This window comes from Podarcis pityusensis, assembly GCF_964106645.2.
Source record: "Podarcis pityusensis genome assembly, chromosome: 2".
Taxonomy (NCBI): Eukaryota; Metazoa; Chordata; class Lepidosauria; order Squamata; family Lacertidae; genus Podarcis; species Podarcis pityusensis.
In genome coordinates this window covers 96,469,571-96,486,378 of record NC_138029.1, presented here as the reverse complement: position 1 = coordinate 96,486,378, position 16,808 = coordinate 96,469,571, and the positions used below count along the sequence as shown (strand labels likewise).

At 45.8% G+C, this 16,808-nt stretch overlaps 1 protein-coding gene across 2 annotated transcripts in view; it reads right to left on the bottom strand.

The window, feature by feature from the left end:
• The window catches only part of PDZRN3 (PDZ domain containing ring finger 3), a 173,944-nt gene extending 159,906 nt beyond the window's left edge, over positions 1–14,038 (bottom strand). The window contains exons 1-2 of one of the 2 annotated variants that reach the window (XM_080995654.1): positions 12,903–14,038; positions 848–934 (exon numbers count right to left, since the gene is read on the bottom strand). In XM_080995654.1, the coding sequence (XP_080851780.1) occupies positions 848–934; positions 12,903–13,622 (807 nt within the window). In that variant the 5' untranslated portion in view covers positions 13,623–14,038. The remainder of the gene's footprint in view (positions 1–847; positions 935–12,902) is intronic. The other variant, XM_080995655.1, reaches the window with a different exon arrangement.
• Between the last annotated feature and the right edge of the window lie 2,770 nt (positions 14,039–16,808).

The following is a 16,808-nucleotide window of genomic DNA, read 5'->3' as shown; positions in this document are numbered from 1 at the left end:
TGTTAATATCAGAAATTGTTAATACATGTTTAATTTGGTGTTTACAATAAAAAAATCCTGGTACCGTACTTCAGTTTTCAAAACACTCTACTCTTTATTGTTAAACTCCTTAATATATTGTCTATTCTTAACATATACTTCGAGGCTTCAAAGCAAATACATTTCAGTAATCCCTGAATGTCAGCCAGGCACAAAAAAATGGCACCCAGACTTTCTGAGGTGCTTGCAAAGTAGCAAAATGTGCATGGCACCCTGCTAATTTCAAACGCTGGAGAAGATTGAGGCAGTTTTGCTCATCCTCTGGTCCTCCTGCAGCTGGGAGCCAAGTCACAGTTTGGCTTAGCATGTGGTCAAACTCGGGTTCAGACAGGAAGCGAAGACTTCTAAGATATCTAAGCTCACAGTGGCACCAGGACCGGAAGAGGAGCAAAGTGGCTGCAGTCTCCCCTCTGGGAGCCTGTGCGTTTGCACTAAGCTATTGCTTGGCTTAGCATTATGTGCAGACATTATCTTGTTCAGCAGAGACAGAACATGTCTCATAGTGCATATGATGGAACACCCCATGCTGTTACCTAAGATTAAAGTAAAAGCTCTGGTGGAACAGACCAAAGGCTCACCTAGTCCAGTATCCTTGCTCTCAACAGCGGCCAACCAGATGCCTATGGCAACACATCATGAGAGGTGCAAATGTACCACAATTCATAGGGGTAGCATTTGTTCAAATGAAGATAGCCCATGTAAATAATACTTTCTAGAGCAGAATATGTGCCTAACAACATCCCCTCCACTGCAAAAAAAGGTCTCAATACTAATAAGAAACACATATATACATCAATGATTAACATACCATGCATGGCCGACCACCAATTATATTAAATCCAAGAGACCCAGAATCACGATGAAGAACAAGCGTCAGCGCTTTAGTCTCTTCACCCTATAAAGAACAGGGAAAGTCAATTTAACTCTTTGAACACTGGCAAGCTTAGGGAAGGCTTTTCTTCATAAAAAAGGCATTAAAAGCTGGTGTTTGATGAGGGCTTCTACCCATAAAAACACTTGAGGACATAGAGCTGTATTTTCTCCACAGATTCCAGTGAAAATCGTTTGAGTATCAAGTTTTCCTGAAGGTTCAGTGCTGGATCAATGAAATCAGCTCATGTTAAGGTGAAGCTGTTGCTAGTTTTTATCATCCTGAAACTCTTACTGGATAGATTGGGGTGCTGGTGATACAAAAGCCAAAGTTACTGGTTATGGTTCTTAGCAAAGCTCACCTCCCTGAGATAAACATGGATGGAGGTTCACCTTCAGCAGTAATTGAGTGAATACAGCTGGGTTCTCCATCACAGATACTCTCAATGCAAGGACTTCTTATGGTTCTCTCTCTTGCCATCCTTCCATATCTGCTTCCTGACTGCATGCATTTTATTTACTGAGATGACATTTGCACTAAATCAGGCACCCCCAACCTGCGGCCCTCCAGATGTTTTCGCCTACAACTCCCATGATCCATAGCTAACAGGACCAGTGGTCAGGGATGATGGGAATTGTAGTCCAAAACATCTGGAGGGCCGTAGGTTGGGGATGTCTGCACTAAATCTCTATGGCTGTGGGAAGGGATTTTTAAAAATAATAATAGATAAATTAGGAAGCAATTGATAAAGAAGGCACCAAGTATGATAGCAGACAAAAACTGTGTAGACATTCTCCATACCAAAGACTAATGCACACAACCATTTTTACACAATTCTAGCAATTAGCCTCACCAAATCCTGGAGGCCCTTTGAAATAGATGCTATGCTTGATATCCCACCTCATGCCACAGTGTCTACAAGATTAACCACCACACCAAAAAACTCACAGTGGTTTGACTGCATTCAGTTGTTACAACTGAATAATGTGTGCCTATGAAAGAAAGTTCCAGGAAGTGGAATGGCATTACTAACAAAGCATCTGTAGGAATGTTGGTCATGTAATGACAACTTCCCCTCCCCTTAGACCAAGAAAGTTAAGTTTAATAATCATTTGTATGCAGATGCCTTCTCAGTTCTGCATCCATCGGTAAGTATTTTGGATCCTACAGGAAAACTCTGTGGGGAAACTCTCCATTAATGTTTAATACATTTAGTTACAGAAATAATAATGCATGCATGCTATGAAGCAGTTTCCTGACCAAGTCGCCTTGGTCTGCTGCAGAGTTTGTTCCCAAATATAGGAATGCCATATGCTAGCATAACATCCCCCTTTCTCAATTCTGAAAGGGAGAGGCCATAGCTCAGAAGGAGAATGCATGCTTCGCATGTATGAGGATTCAAGTCTGAGCTCTTTCAGCTCCACTTAATAGGGTATCAGGTAGCAGGGCTGGGAACAACTTCTACTTGAGATCCTGGAGAGCAGAGTTCAAGACGCACTCCACTCAGGGTTGGCGTTACTGTGCTCGATGGGGAATTGATCCGATTCATTAAGTGGCAGCATTTTATTTCCTGGGAGAGTTGGAGGATTCTTCTAGTACTTTTTAATCTCCGACCTATAATACCAAAGAACTGATGTATCCCTCCACCCATTTCTGTGCCAAAGAAAGTTCACTGACTTGAATGAAATGACACTAAGAAAGTAGAGAAATGAAAAGAAATAAATGAAAAGGGATATCTGTATATCTGAAGAAGGTAATGTAAACTGGTGCAGCTCAGTAACTTTGACCTCTGTTTTTAAATAAATATAAAAATGTTGATACAATGAAATATAAGTTTCTTTTAGAATGAGCAGAACTATATCATCAGGCTCTATGGCTTCCCCAAAGCCTGCTTCCCATTGTATTTTCCCGACTGTAAATTCTCGCTGCATGCATTATTCCCCCTCCCCACTCAAATTTTAGTTCTGGCCCACCTGTGCTTTGAATATGGGGGGCAGACGAACCTGTTAACCCTTCAAATGATGTTGAACTCCAATGCCCAAAGGCTCCAGCCAGGGATATATTTTTTAAAAATAAAACACCAACTATTATTCATAGCAGCCTAGTCTTAAAGCTCTTTGGAACCATGGAGAACAATGATGTCCCCCTCAACTGGCTTTGAATCAAGCCATGTGTAGTTTGTACGTTCCAACTATTTGGGTGCTTGAAGAAGTCATGCATCCTTCAAGCCCCTGGAAGAGCAAGCTCCCTGGTTCTTATTTAACCACAACGGTAAACGCCATGATTGCCTGGGTGCTTTTGCCCCTATAGTGGGATTTAATGAAAACAATAAAGAAGTAAAGCCAATCATTGCTGCATACCAAAGAGAGAATGCATGTTTTGTTTTAAACTACCGTATTTTTCGGTCTATAACACGCACCTGACCATAACACGCACGTAGTTTTTAGAGGAGGAAAACAAGAAAAAAATATTCTAAACGAAACAGTAGATGTATGTTTTTTGTGGTTCATGCTGTGGCCACAGACATGTGATTTGACGGTGAGTTTGGGGTAGCCCAATGCAAAAATCCTGAGGATCCATGTGGATCCATGCTTTGTAACCACGTTTTTGCGCCATTGCGGCCCCATGAAACAGTGGGTGTGCGTGTTTTTTTGGTGCAGGCTGTAGCCATGGACATGCTATGTGATCTGATGGTGAATTTGGGGTGACCCAGTGAGAAAATCCTAAGGATCCATGTGGATTCGTGCTTTGTAACCACGTTTTAAGTGGGGAGGGAAGGAAAAGCACTCAAGGGACAAGGAGCACGTGTGGGGGGTGTGGAGAAGGATGCTGCTAATAATGCAGGAGAGGCTCCTCTCCGGCTTTGCTCCTTTAAAACAAGCAGGCTCTGCTTCTCTCCCTCCTCCCCGGCAAGGAAACCACGATAGTAACCACTCTGAGACAAATCAAGAAAAATTGCGACCAACACTCTCCCCCAACAAGCGCAGTGAGGTCAAAACACACACACACACACAGAGAGAGAGAGAGAGAGAGAGAGAGAGCTGGCCCTAAAGTCACTGGAAGTCGCAGGGGCGCTGGGGGAGTGAACGGGAAGCAAGAGAAGGAGAAGGAGCCCTCACACACACACAGACACACAGAGTGTCAATTCTAAAGTCGCAGGGGCGCAGGGAGAGCGCAGGGGCACAGGGAGAGTGAACGGGAAGCAAGAGAAGGAGCCCTCACACACACACACACACACACACACACACAGTGTCAATTCTAAAGTCGCAGGGGCGCAGGGAGAGTGAACGGAAGCAAGAGAAGGAGAAGGAGCCCACACACACACACAGAGTGTCAATTCTAAAGTCGCAGGGGCGCTGGGAGAGTGAAGGGGAAGCAGGAGGAGGAGAACGATAGCTCAAGCACACACACACACAGCCCCTACAGTGGCTAATCCAAAATCGGACAGCAAAAAACTGCAGGCAGGGACAGAGAGCAGGGGTTGTTTTAAAGCAGCCAACTCCCACTCTGCTTCTCTCCCTCCTCCCCGGCTCTGCTAGCTGACAGGAGCCGCTTACACCCGCTTTGCTGTTTCAAAGCGAGCCACTGACTGCTCACGACAGCAGCAGATTCCCCCACCATCTGTAGGCATTCGCTCCATAACACGCACAGACATTTCCCCTTACTTTCTAGGAGGAAAAAACTGCGTGTTATGGAGCAAAATTTACGGTAAGTGATTATACTTCTACTATAAGAAAGCTAATTCACTCCGCTCAACCCAGTTTTCCTTTATTCTTTTGCAGCTGATACTCAAGTATCATTATGAACGCTCAGTTCTCAATGGGCTGTCTCCCCACCAACACCATTATTATGTACAGATGATGGCAAGTGGATATCTTTAGCATTTGATATGGACAATCACACACCCAGATAACTGCCTGGTTGATTGTGGCAACCATGAACCTTCACAACTTAGCCATTTCCAATTTCACCATGAGTTAAACATTGTTTTGGACTAAAGCAGTGTGCATTTTTAACATAAATATTACAACTTGTAAAGGTCTTAATTTTTTAAAATGCTGTCTCACAGGAGCCAACCATATCTGTTCTTTGTAAAGTATTATGTATATAGTGGTGTAAAGCACCACTGTAGTATTATTATTATTATTATTAATGAAGAATTATGATTGAAAGCCATTCAAAATATTTAATTTGATTATTTAAATTTTCAGTCTGAGCCATCTTAAAATTTAATCTGGGGTGATGATAATCAGGCGAACATCAGCAGCCTCTGCAACCTCCCTGCTAGGAAAAAGACAAACAGGAAAAAGGCAGCCACATGAACCTTAAAGGTAAAAAGGGAAAGGTACCCCTGCCCGTATGGGCCAGTCGTGTCCGACTCTAGGGTTGTGCGCACATCTCACTTAAGAGGCCGGGGGCCAGCGCTGTCCAGAGACACTTCCGGGTCACGTGGCCAGCATGACGAAGCTGCTCTGGCGAGCCGGCACCAGCACAGCACACGGAAACGCCGTTTACCTTCCCGCGATAAAGCGGTACCTATTTATCTACTTGCACTTAGGGGTGCTTTCGAACTGCTAGGTGCGCAGGAGCTGGGACTGAAAGACGGGAGCTCACCCCGCCGCGGGGATTCGAACCGCCGACCATACGATTGGCAAGTCCTAGGCACTGAGGTTTTACCCACAGCGCCACCTTGCATCATCCCAAACACCATAGCTCACATTGGCAGTGCATGAGGCTCTTAATCTCAGGGTTGTGGGTTTGAGCCCTACATTGGGCAAAAGTTTTGGCATTGCAGGGGATTGATCTAGATGACCCTCATGGTCCCTTCAGAATCCACAATTCTATGATTCTATAAAGATGAAAATGTTATAAACAAACACACAAATTTGAGGAAGTTATTTAACATGTCTGGTTTCCATATCCAATTAATGGCATAAATTACAATTGTTGCCTAATAACGCAATGCAGATGTTTTAAGCTTGGCTCCCCACCCCCTCCACCGTTTTGGCATTTCAGTGTGAAGCTGTCAGTCAAACTATATTAACATTGAGAAACATTCTGCTGAGTTGCTCAAGCCATCATATATTTTCCTGTCACTCCTATGAAAGAAAAAAGCCCAGAGCTAGTATCAGCTGGTATAAATTACAGAAATCTAGAGATCCAAATTAACTTGTAAAACTGCACAGCAGTTTATACTTGGGACTATAATGTTGTTTAGTGGTAGAGCAAGGCACAGCGTATTCTTACCCCCAAATCCTATTTACTTAGAAGCAAGTCTCACTTATTTCAATCATATTCCTTCCCCCATAACGGATTGATTTGTGTCTCATTTGTAACACTGAAGCTGAAATCCTGTAGCCATTGACAGTAGACCCACAACTTATGCACTTTTAACTTGTGCACATTCAGCTTTACACACTTGGCAATTTTTTTTAATTATTTTTTTTTTTACAAAATAGAAAGGGGTCAGGCATCCAGGAAATAAGATTTTGGCAATCCCAACCACCATTGCATCCAATGAGTTTGGACTATACAAGATTTGGGCTTTGTGCTCTATCCCTGGAACACAACCCCACATAGGTTTCGAGTTTACTGTACCTTGTAGTAAGCCCAGTTGAACTAAATGAGACTTAAGACTTCTGAGTGGGCATATACAGGATTGTGCATCAAAAATCAGCCTCAAGAAATACCCGGCTCTTTTCTTTTCTCTTGTTGCCTTTAACTGGCTTTCTAGCATGCTCAACTCTTCTAAAAGGAGAGCAGTGGAATAAGAGGTGAAACTGTTTTCCCGGAAACCCCCTGGCCCAGACGGCAGATAATATTTCAAGGCAAAAACTTCCAGTCCTGCGAGGCCACTTTTAAGGTCTAATAAGTTCAGAAATGGAAACATAAGAATGTTATTGTCACAAAACCCTGTGACTGCACTCAGGATGGTAGCTGTAATTAAAGTTTGAAGAAAAAGGTTTCCATTACTATTCTTGATTTGGATTGTTTCTCAGCAAAAGAAGAATGGCGGGGATGAGTGAGAAATAGAAAGATCTGCAATGCATCAACCAGCTAGTTTAAAAAATAAAAATAAAAATCATCACAATATTTGGCAGTTAAAAACAAACAAACTTCCTAAGCATTTAAAAAGATTTCTGCTAGCTTGCCATGCACATCCATAGCTGATCCGCTGTTTGCATTTTAGCACAGTAATGCAAGGGAGGAAACTGGGTGATAATTCTAGCAGATGTGCTTCTAAAGCACCACGACACAAGGGACTAACAACTTGTTGCTCCAACAGCCCTTTTGAAATTCACATCTTGATATCAATGCCATTTTAAATAACAGCTCTTAAAAAAGTCGCCTCCTTTACAACTTACCACTGTCACTCTAAATTATTATTATTATTTTAAAGCATTTTATTGCAAATGGTCATGCTTAACCCCACCCAGCTCAGATCATCTGATTCTACAAAAAATCTGATTGTTCTGGCATGCTGCTTACCCACAGCTGAGTCAAGCTCTTAAACATAATTCTGGAAATTGCTTCAGATCCCAGCTGAATATTTTGGAGCTAGAATATTTTGGAGCTTCTACATTTGATTCTGAACACTAGGAGTGTTCTTACTTCTTGAGTAAAAACGTAACTTTGCTCATTTCTCAGCCAATCCCATTAGAATAGGTTAGCAAACTGATTCTCAAACAATAGGTTCAGTTTCACCACTGAGTCACAGAAGGTTTCTGGGTAATTTACCAGTTGCAAGTAATAGCTGTTTAGGAAGTGGGAGGGGCAGGGGAAGCACCATTTAAGTACAGTTGTACCTCTACTTACGTATCCTTCCAGATACGTTAACTTCAGCTTGCTAGTGCGGCAAACCCGGAAGTTTATACTTCCGGGTTTCACCACACACGCATGCGCAGAAGCGCTCTATCACACCGCGTGTGTGCGCAGAAGCGGCACCTCTGGATACAGACTTTTCAGGTTGTGGACGGACCCTCAGAATGAATTAAGTTCGTATCCAGAGGGCCCACTGTACACAGAAAGTGGGAAAGTTCTGCTTCCAATTAAATGGTTGGGATCCAATTAAATGGTAAGTATACTGCCCTTAGAATGCAATCCTGAAGTAACCTCCACTGAGTTAAATGGAGACTGCTTCCATGTCATTGAATTGCAGACTTAGAATAGTTTGGAACACCTCAGCTATCAGACTTTTCCCCTGGCTAGATGTTGTGCCTGAAAGATATATGAATCAAAGAACCCTCTAGATTCTGTTGTTCCTTAAAATTCACTCGTCACGTCACGTGCCAAGTCCTCTTAGCACTCCCTCCTCCAAGTACCTCATATCATTGATTCTACCATCTCCCTAAAAATCAATTTGCGAGGGTTTCTTATTGCACTGACGGCACAGGCAGAAATACTTCTAGATAATAAAAAAAAGGGACATGTGAACATGGTACCAGAAACCGTTAACACAGACTAAAAGCTGAAATAACAAAGTGGCTCAACCCTAGAAGTCATGCTGTGCCCAAGATGGAGCAACATGACTGCAGTACCAGCACAACGGCTTAGCATATAGCATGGCACTGGAACCTCCAATCATGCTAGGACAGCCATGTATTGTATGACTAATATTTCTCACTGCTAGATATTAAATGGCAGAATGTACAAGTTGTTGGTCTTAGATAATAATAATAATAATAATAATAATAATAATTTATTATTTGTACCCCACCCATCTGGCTGGGTTTCCCCAGCCACTCTGGGCGGCTTCCATAGAAACCAAAAATACAGTAAAATATCACAGATTAAAAACTTCCCTGAACAGGGCTGCCTTAAGACAAAGCGAGAAAGCACGATTGCATGGCACTATAGATGTGCCTCTTTTCAGTAAGCCTTGAACTAACTATCTGGTATAAAGGTTTTCAAAGCAGCAGTAAAATGGTCTTGTCCTGCTTGTCTTGGGCAGGAAACCACAGTTGCTGGAAGTGGAAGCTCCAAATCATCTGTAGGATTTAGGCATCTGATTAGAGATAAGAACCTAAGGACATTAAGATGTTCGCAAAATTCTCCCAATACAAATTGCAGCATTCCCAAGTTGGGTTTTGATGTCACAAGACCATAGCGGTTGAATCTATTGAATGACACTGTTTTATATTAGGTGCTACAGCTAGCCTGAATATTTTGGAATCTACAAAATCCCTGAGCCCAGTGTGCATGCCTGGCCACTTGCTTATATCCTTTGCCCTTTGCAGCACACAACTATGTTGACATCGCTGTCTGATTAAATAATCCAGGGATCAAAATACTGGAAGCAAGCCATTCCCTCCCCATACACACGCCAGCGAAGCAAGCCATGTGGCAGGACAATCCCCGCGCTGGTCTTCCTTCACAATTCTCCAGCGCACAAAGATGTATATTTTGTAATTGCACTTCTTCTGGCTGAAACTGTTAATCTTGGAAAGTTGCCCGAATGGCTGTGAAAGACATGTAATTGATTGAGCACTACACCACAGTTTTGTGGTGACATGACACCTTTTGGCTTTCTGCAGATTACACGCTGCCTTTTTCTGAAAAGTGCATAACAGCCTTTTTGTGGACAGCCTGAAAACAAACAGTCATGTTAACCAGCTGTGTCCATAAATCTGATGAAAACATTGCACTGCATACTGTAGACACTATCTGGGGGGCTATGTGCTTTTTTTTTTTTTTTAATAGCAACTAAAACACCCAGTTGAGTAATCTAATAATGCCACAGAACAGTTACAAAGACCAAAAGTTGATTCAGACATTACATATTCCAGTGATGAGATCACTCCATGTCTGGACACTCACAAAAACATACTATGAGATGCACACAGCTTGCTTCCTTAGCAACTGTGAATTGCAGAATCAGGCTTGAAAAATTTCAAGTGCTTAGGGCACAGGGAAATTAAGGAAGCTGTGTGCATTTCACACTCTCATGGGTATCCAGACACTGGTTTCACATCAGGAAGGGGCATCCTAGCAGGAACCCAGTGGAAATCAGCACCCCAATGTGAGTCAACTTTATCTACAGTGATGGTGTGCACCAATGTAAGTAAAGTCCAGTCTTTATTCCAAGCAAACAAGGAAGACATTTGAAAGGGTTGCTGTAACACAGGGGGTAAGGGCAGGGACATACCACCTCTGCAAGATAGCCATTAGCAGATGGATAAACAATGAATATTCATGCACCAGTGGTAGGGGCTGAGTGCAGACCTCAGCACTAGCAGAAGGAACTAGCAACACTTTGGCACTGTCACCCAAGCAGCAGGATCTCATAAAAGGAGAACCGTTTCAGGATCTGCTTTGAATGACGGTGAAGTCAGCAACGCAACAATATGTAGAAAAGGCCAGCTCAGGTTGTAGAAGTGATGTTACCTATCAGCATCACAGGCATAACAGGATAAGGGCCAGCAATGTGAACAAAGGGCAGAAGGAACATACTGATAGACAGGAGGACTTCTACAGATATGCGCATACAACTTGTAGGCTTGTACTCAAGGGGTAATCAATACATTGGGGTTGGGGACAGGGGAAGTTGGGGGGCCAATCCTACTCCCTTCCCCATACAATGATTGCAGCTGGTTTTGGAACATCTGCCTAGGGCTTAGAAGCTAATAATAATCATGACATCATAGAGTTGTAAAGGGCCATGAGGTTCATCTGGTCCAATCCCCCTGAAATTGGAATCTTTTGTCCAACATCAGGCTCACACCCATGACCATGAACTTAAAGAGTCTCACGCTCTACCAACTGAGCTATCCCAGGTTGTTTCTAATGCATATGGATAGCCAATTCCACCCTCTCTGAAGGTGAGACAGAAGAGATTTAAGTTGGACACCAGAAAACACTTTCTAACTGAAAGAACTGCTGTCCATTGGCATAAGATGCCCATGAAAGGTGCAAAAACCCATTCTCTAAAATCTGTAGAGATATTTTTTTAAAAGAAAAGGTGGGAGAACTATCAGTCTGAAGAGTGTTGCATCTATCCTGCAAGTACACTGGCATTGAGCTCTATTATTCTGGGAAATCAGAGCAAGTTTTAAAGATTTTAAATTCTGTGCATATTCTGTAATGGCTGATCCTAGCGACCTTATGCTCAAGCTAAGCCTCTTCTAGAAATAATATGTTATTTAGCAATTCACATTTAGAAAGCTTTCAGGTCAGGGATCATCCTTATTCTATGATCCTGGTTACTAACAGAGATTCAAAATCAACGTTGAATTCAGGAAAAAAACCACTGATTTGGGGTTCATAAAAGTCCCCTTTTAAGGGGCGAGGGAGAGTGGAAAAGAAATTGTGACCTGGATTTCCTCAACAGACTTATTTTCTGTGCCTCCCAATTTACAACTTCTAATGTTTTTCTTTCTCTCTGACCAAAACATGCAAACAAGACTCAAACGCTAAATCTATCAAATGTAGCCATGAGTGGGAAGAGTGTGTTGGAAAAGTATGAAAACGCTTTCCAGGGGAAAAAACAGCACTCATCCATGTTTGAGAGGAAATACTAAAGTGTTTAAACACACACGGATGTTGCAGTAAACAAACCCCGCAATGTAGCACCTGAAAGACTGCCCAAGAGGCCAGTTGTCACGGTTATGAGAAGAATTCTGTTTCATTTTTAAAATGTAGCACAGTGAACATGGGAACTTGGTATAAGTTCTCTTATGTTTTGATAGTACTCTCCTTCCCCCTCCTCTCTCTGTAGCCCTCCTTTCCTAGGCAGGTCCTGTTTCTCCCAAGTTAGTGGTGAGCAGATTAGCTGTAAATATTTGCCCTTCATGTTGAGCCTTCCAGCTGGCTGAAGCTGCAGCTGACAGACATGTCTGTAAGCAAAGGGAGAGAGAGGGAGGTGGAGATGGGGGGAGGGCAGGCAGGCAAAAAAATAGATTTCAAAGGGGAAAGCGGGGGACAGATTTGACCACTTAGCAGACTCCCAAGCCTTACTAATGAGGAAAAGAGAAGAAAATAAACAACAAAAATCCTGTCTCCTCCCCTACCTTCTGTCTGCCCGGAACCTATCTACACACACACACACACAAACACAACTTTCACCACAGGATGCCAAAAGTCTGGCACTTGGGACCGGGAGCTGCTTCTCCTTTTGTTGTGCTTGTTCCAAAGGGGTATTTACTCTCACTAAAACATCAGTGCCAAATCTCTAGCTTTCGCCTGAATGTGATGAATGACACATTCTCAGAGATCCCGTAGGGGTCCTGGAACTGCCTTACCAGGGGTCTGAATATGGGAGGTGTAAAGAAAGGAGGATGCAAACGCACCCTGCAGCATTCTGTTTATGGAATTATTTAAAAGGGTCAAAACTAGAAGCATGATTCCTTGCATTACTGCGCAAACGCTGGGTCCTGTGACCCAAAAACTGTGGCAATGGGGGGGGGGGGGCAGAAGGATGACTACCAACAACAACAGCAACCAGGGGGCTTGTGGCAACTTAAAACATAAAATCAAGATGTCACAAGACCCCTAATTATTGTTGCTGGTAATTTACCCTTCTGTGTTTTGCCCCTCTGTGGGATGCCAAAGTTTTGACTGGGTTGGAAGGGACCAAAGGGGGTCATCTAGCCCAATCCCCCCGCGACGCAATCATCTTTTTTGCCCAACGCGGAGCTGGAAGCCACGACTATCCCAGCTCATTTCCAGACTAACGCATCTGAAACACGTAAGGGACCCTGAGAATCACCCAGTCCAACTCCCTGCAATGCAGGAACATGCAGCTGTCCCATCCGGGGTGCGTGCGAGAGAGGGGAGCCTGCCGGGGCCACTTGCTTCCTCAGAGGCGCGAGAGGGCGCTTCAGCCACCGAAGCGCAGGGGGAGGTTTGCCCCAAAGAAACCGGCGCAGCCTGTTCAGGATGCCGCGGGATTCTTTGCTGCGCCTGAGAGAGGATGGAGGGCGAGTGGCTGGCGGGGGGTGGGGAGCAGGCAGGAAGGGCGATGCTGGGGCCAAGGCGGGCCTCCGTGCGGATTCACCTTGTTGGGCGTCGAGGCGGCGAGGCTGCGGCTGAGGGAGTCGAGCCGGGCGCTGTACTCGGTGAACTTCTTCTGGTAGCGCAGCGCCGTCACCTGGAGCTCGAGCTGGGCGGCCGAGAGCTGCGCCAGGAGCGCCTTTTCCCGCTTGCCGGCGCGCAGCGCCTCCTTCTTGAGCTCCTTCTCCAGGCCGGCCAGCTGCGCCTGCAGGGCGGCGCCGTGCGCCTTGAGCGCCTGCAGGCAGCAGTGCGAGCCGGCCTGGCGCTCGCCGTGCGTGAGCGCCAAGCCGCAGCCGCGCTCGCAGGAGCCGGCCGGGCGGGCCGCGCAGGCCTCGCGCATGTGCGCCTCCACGTCGCGCGCGTTGAGCACCTCGGCGCAGCCCCGGTGGCGGCAGCGGGCCGCCGAGTAGCCGCACGCCTCGGCGTGCTCGGCCAGGTGCTGCAGCTTGACCACGGCGCCGCAGCCGCGCGCCCGGTTGGCGCACTTGATGTCCAGCTTGAGGATGAGGCTCTTCAAGGGCAGGACGTGGTTGAGCTCCTTGGCCGACATGCGGCGGCACTTCACCGGGCAGCTGCCTTGCTGCACCACCCACGGCAGCACGCAGCCGGCGCAGAACACGTGGCCGCAAGGGGTGGTCAGAGGGTCCTCCAGCACTTTGTTGCACAGGTTGCACTTCAGGTCCGGGTCCACCTCGCCGCTGAAGCGGTCCAGCTCGAAGCCCATCGCTCCACCGACGGGGGGGGGGAAATATGGAACAAGCAAACAAGCGGAAATCCCCAAGGAAAACGCGCGCGCACAAGCAAGCGCTCGCTCAAAAACTCCTCTTGGGGAAAGAGGTGGCGCGGGGGGGGGGGGGAGTTGCAATACTATCTTCCCCCTCCCTCCAAAATTTCAAAATCGCCCACCCGCAAACCACACAGCCTCCCCCAAACTGTCTCTCTCTCTCTTTCGAAGTCCCCAAACTGCAGAGATCCTAGGGAATTACTGCAGCCGCTCTCCTTTCTTGGTTCCTCCGCTAGTCCTTGGGAGCAGCCTAGACTGGCTGGCTGCAGGCTGTCTACTGACTGAACTAATTGCCTCAGACTTCCTCGAAAATGCTGGGGAGGAATCCTCTACCGCATTGATTCTAGTGAAAGCGCAGGTCTGCCTTCTCCCACTTTCCCCCCATCCCACCCCTTCTCCTTCCGCCCCTCCTTCACGCAGCCTTTCCCAACCCCTCCTGCACTCGCCCTCTCTCTCCCCCCTCCCCCCTATTTTGGCTCAATTTCATGTGTGTGTGCGCGCGCGCTTTTTTGTCCAACGCAGCTAAGAATGCTGTTTATTCGTGAGCACAATCATCTCTGCGAAGGCATGCTGGCGATATGAAAAAGGAGGGGGTTGTGCCGTCTTAGTTATAGCGCTATGGGAATCTGTTTGCACAGTTGTGCGCGTTCATCTGTTTGCTGGAGTTGTTGTGGGGCTGTGTTCTGAGATGCTCTTGGGGCGGCATCCGCAGTGGCGTAGCGTGGGGGGTGCCAGGGGGGCCGGCCGCACCGGGCGCAACATGGGCAGGGGGCGCGCTCGCACTAGCAGCTCTCTGCCCCTACTAAAATCCACGGGTTAGGGAGCCCGCGCTCGCTCGGCTTGGCGAGGAGGTCGCGGAAGGGGGAGAGCGAAGCCTTCTGCCGCGGGCAAAAAAAGGAGAGGAAGCCGGGTGGGCGGGCGGGCGGGCTGGCTGGCGGGGGTCTGGCTGCGCCTGCTGCTGCCGGTGCAGGGCAAGGCAAGCAGAGCGAGGAGGAGAGAGAGGGGAAGGGGGGGGGAGCAGCTAGGAAACGCTGCGGTGTGGAGGAGGAATCAATTAAGGAGAGAAAGTGAAAAGCCTTGGAGAAAGGGAAAAAAGGAAAGAAAAGAGGCAGCTCCAGGAGAGTGCGGGGGAAAGAGAAGCCTCGCTGCTGCTGCTGCTTGGGAGAGTAAATTACTGTACTTGCCTTGCCCCGGGTTAGGGGGCGCAAATTATTTGCCTTGCCCCGGGTTAGGGGGCGCAAATTACTTGCCTTGCCCCGGGTGCTGATAACCCACGCTACGCCGCTGGGCATCCGGTCTTATGACGTTCAGGGGAGCTGTGGGGTGTTTATGCAATGGATTTGTGGCATACCATACTCTTGTCTCTCCCTCTCTCTGCAAGCTGCCTTTCCTTCTTATTGCAGAGTTATCTGGCTTCTGGCATGTCTTTTTTCAGTTTTGTTTGGTTCTCGTGTTCTCCGTTCTACAGAGTTGTGGGTTTTTCTTTGTGGACCGGGAGGTGGTGACAGTGGAGCCCTGAGTGCATATTTTCAGTGGAATTGGAGGGGATCATTCTGTGACACTGTCGCAGAATGGCAGGATATTAGATTCAGCAATACATGAAACTGGGAAATGTCGTTTCTGGGAAGCTGTGGAGTTCTGGAGCACCGGGGTTGGTTCTGTTTTGTGGAGCTATTCAGGGCTGTTGAGCTTAATTAAATTCTGTTGAAGTTCCTTCCTAAGGTTGGTACTCATCAACATTTTTATCATACCAGCTTAGAGATGTCAAATCTGCAGGTGAACCGGGAGAGATAGCTAACACTTCAGAAGATGGAGGTAACATTCAAAATGACCTTGACAGAATGGAAAACTGAAATTAACAAAATGAAACTCATCAGACAAATGCATTTAGGAAAATAAAATGAACTGCGCTACTATAGGATGGCTTGGTAGTAGTATATGTCAAAAGGACCTCAGGACTTAAGTCCATCTCATGCCGGTCACGAGTCACCTATGGGATGTGACTGCAGAAATGACTAATGCCATTTCAGGCTGCACAAATGGAACTGTGATTTCCAGTTCACAAGAAGCAATAGCTCTACCTTATCTTGCACTAGTCCAGCCAATGGAGTACAAGATCCAGTTTTAGGCACCATGCTTAAAAAGGACATTGGCAAACTGTAACAGAGTAGGAAAATGAAGATGGTCTGCTGTATGGTGAACAAGCTCTGTGGGGAAAGATTGGAAGAACTGGGTATGTTTAGCCTGGATAAAAGAAGACCGGGGAGGTACATGACAGTGTTCTTCAGATATCTTTCCCATAGAACTTGTTCTCTGCTATCCCAGAGGGCAGGGCTAGATCTAACAGACTGGGGTGGATTCAGGTGGAACACTAGGGGACACTTCTTGATGGTATGAGCAGTTTGTCAATGGAACCAATAGCTTAAGGAGATGGTAGACTCTCCATCGCTGGAGGTCTTCAAGCAGAGGCTAGGCAGAGAGGCTGGATTTCCTACACTGCACGGGGGGGGGGTTAGATTAGATTGCTTAATTAAACATAGGAAACTGCTGTGGGTCTACCTTTAGTTGGTGGTCCTTGGCATTTGTGGTTGAAGACAAGACAAGCTGTCCATTGTGTCGAATATATTGGATCTTTATTGCTTCTTTAATTTCATGCATTGTCTTTTTTTTTTTAAGAATAATTTTTTATTAACCGACCAATCACATCAAATCAAACCAAATTACATAAATTCCAAATTACACAGCCGAATTTTTAATTTTTGTTGGGGGTACCCATATTTCAAGTTCCGAAGGGATCCAATCAACTTCTTGCTTCTTACTGCTGTTTTAATGTCCACAAATCTAACCTTATGATGTTCACAGTACTATCCAGTCCTTTCTTATAATTTTTCCACATCTCTTGTTGTTATTTTCATATATTTTTCCTTTCTCTTTGTGACCTCTGATAGTCTCCGCAAGCTGGTTAGAACAGTTTGTAATCCTGCGTGGATATTATTTTTTTTATGCAGTAGCCATATCCAGACGTTTTCCATATAACATCACTTCCATACATCAAAACAGTCTTAGCGTCATTAATCTTCACCAATCTGCCTCCTTTCTCAAAACCTCTGAGGAGATTCACTAGGA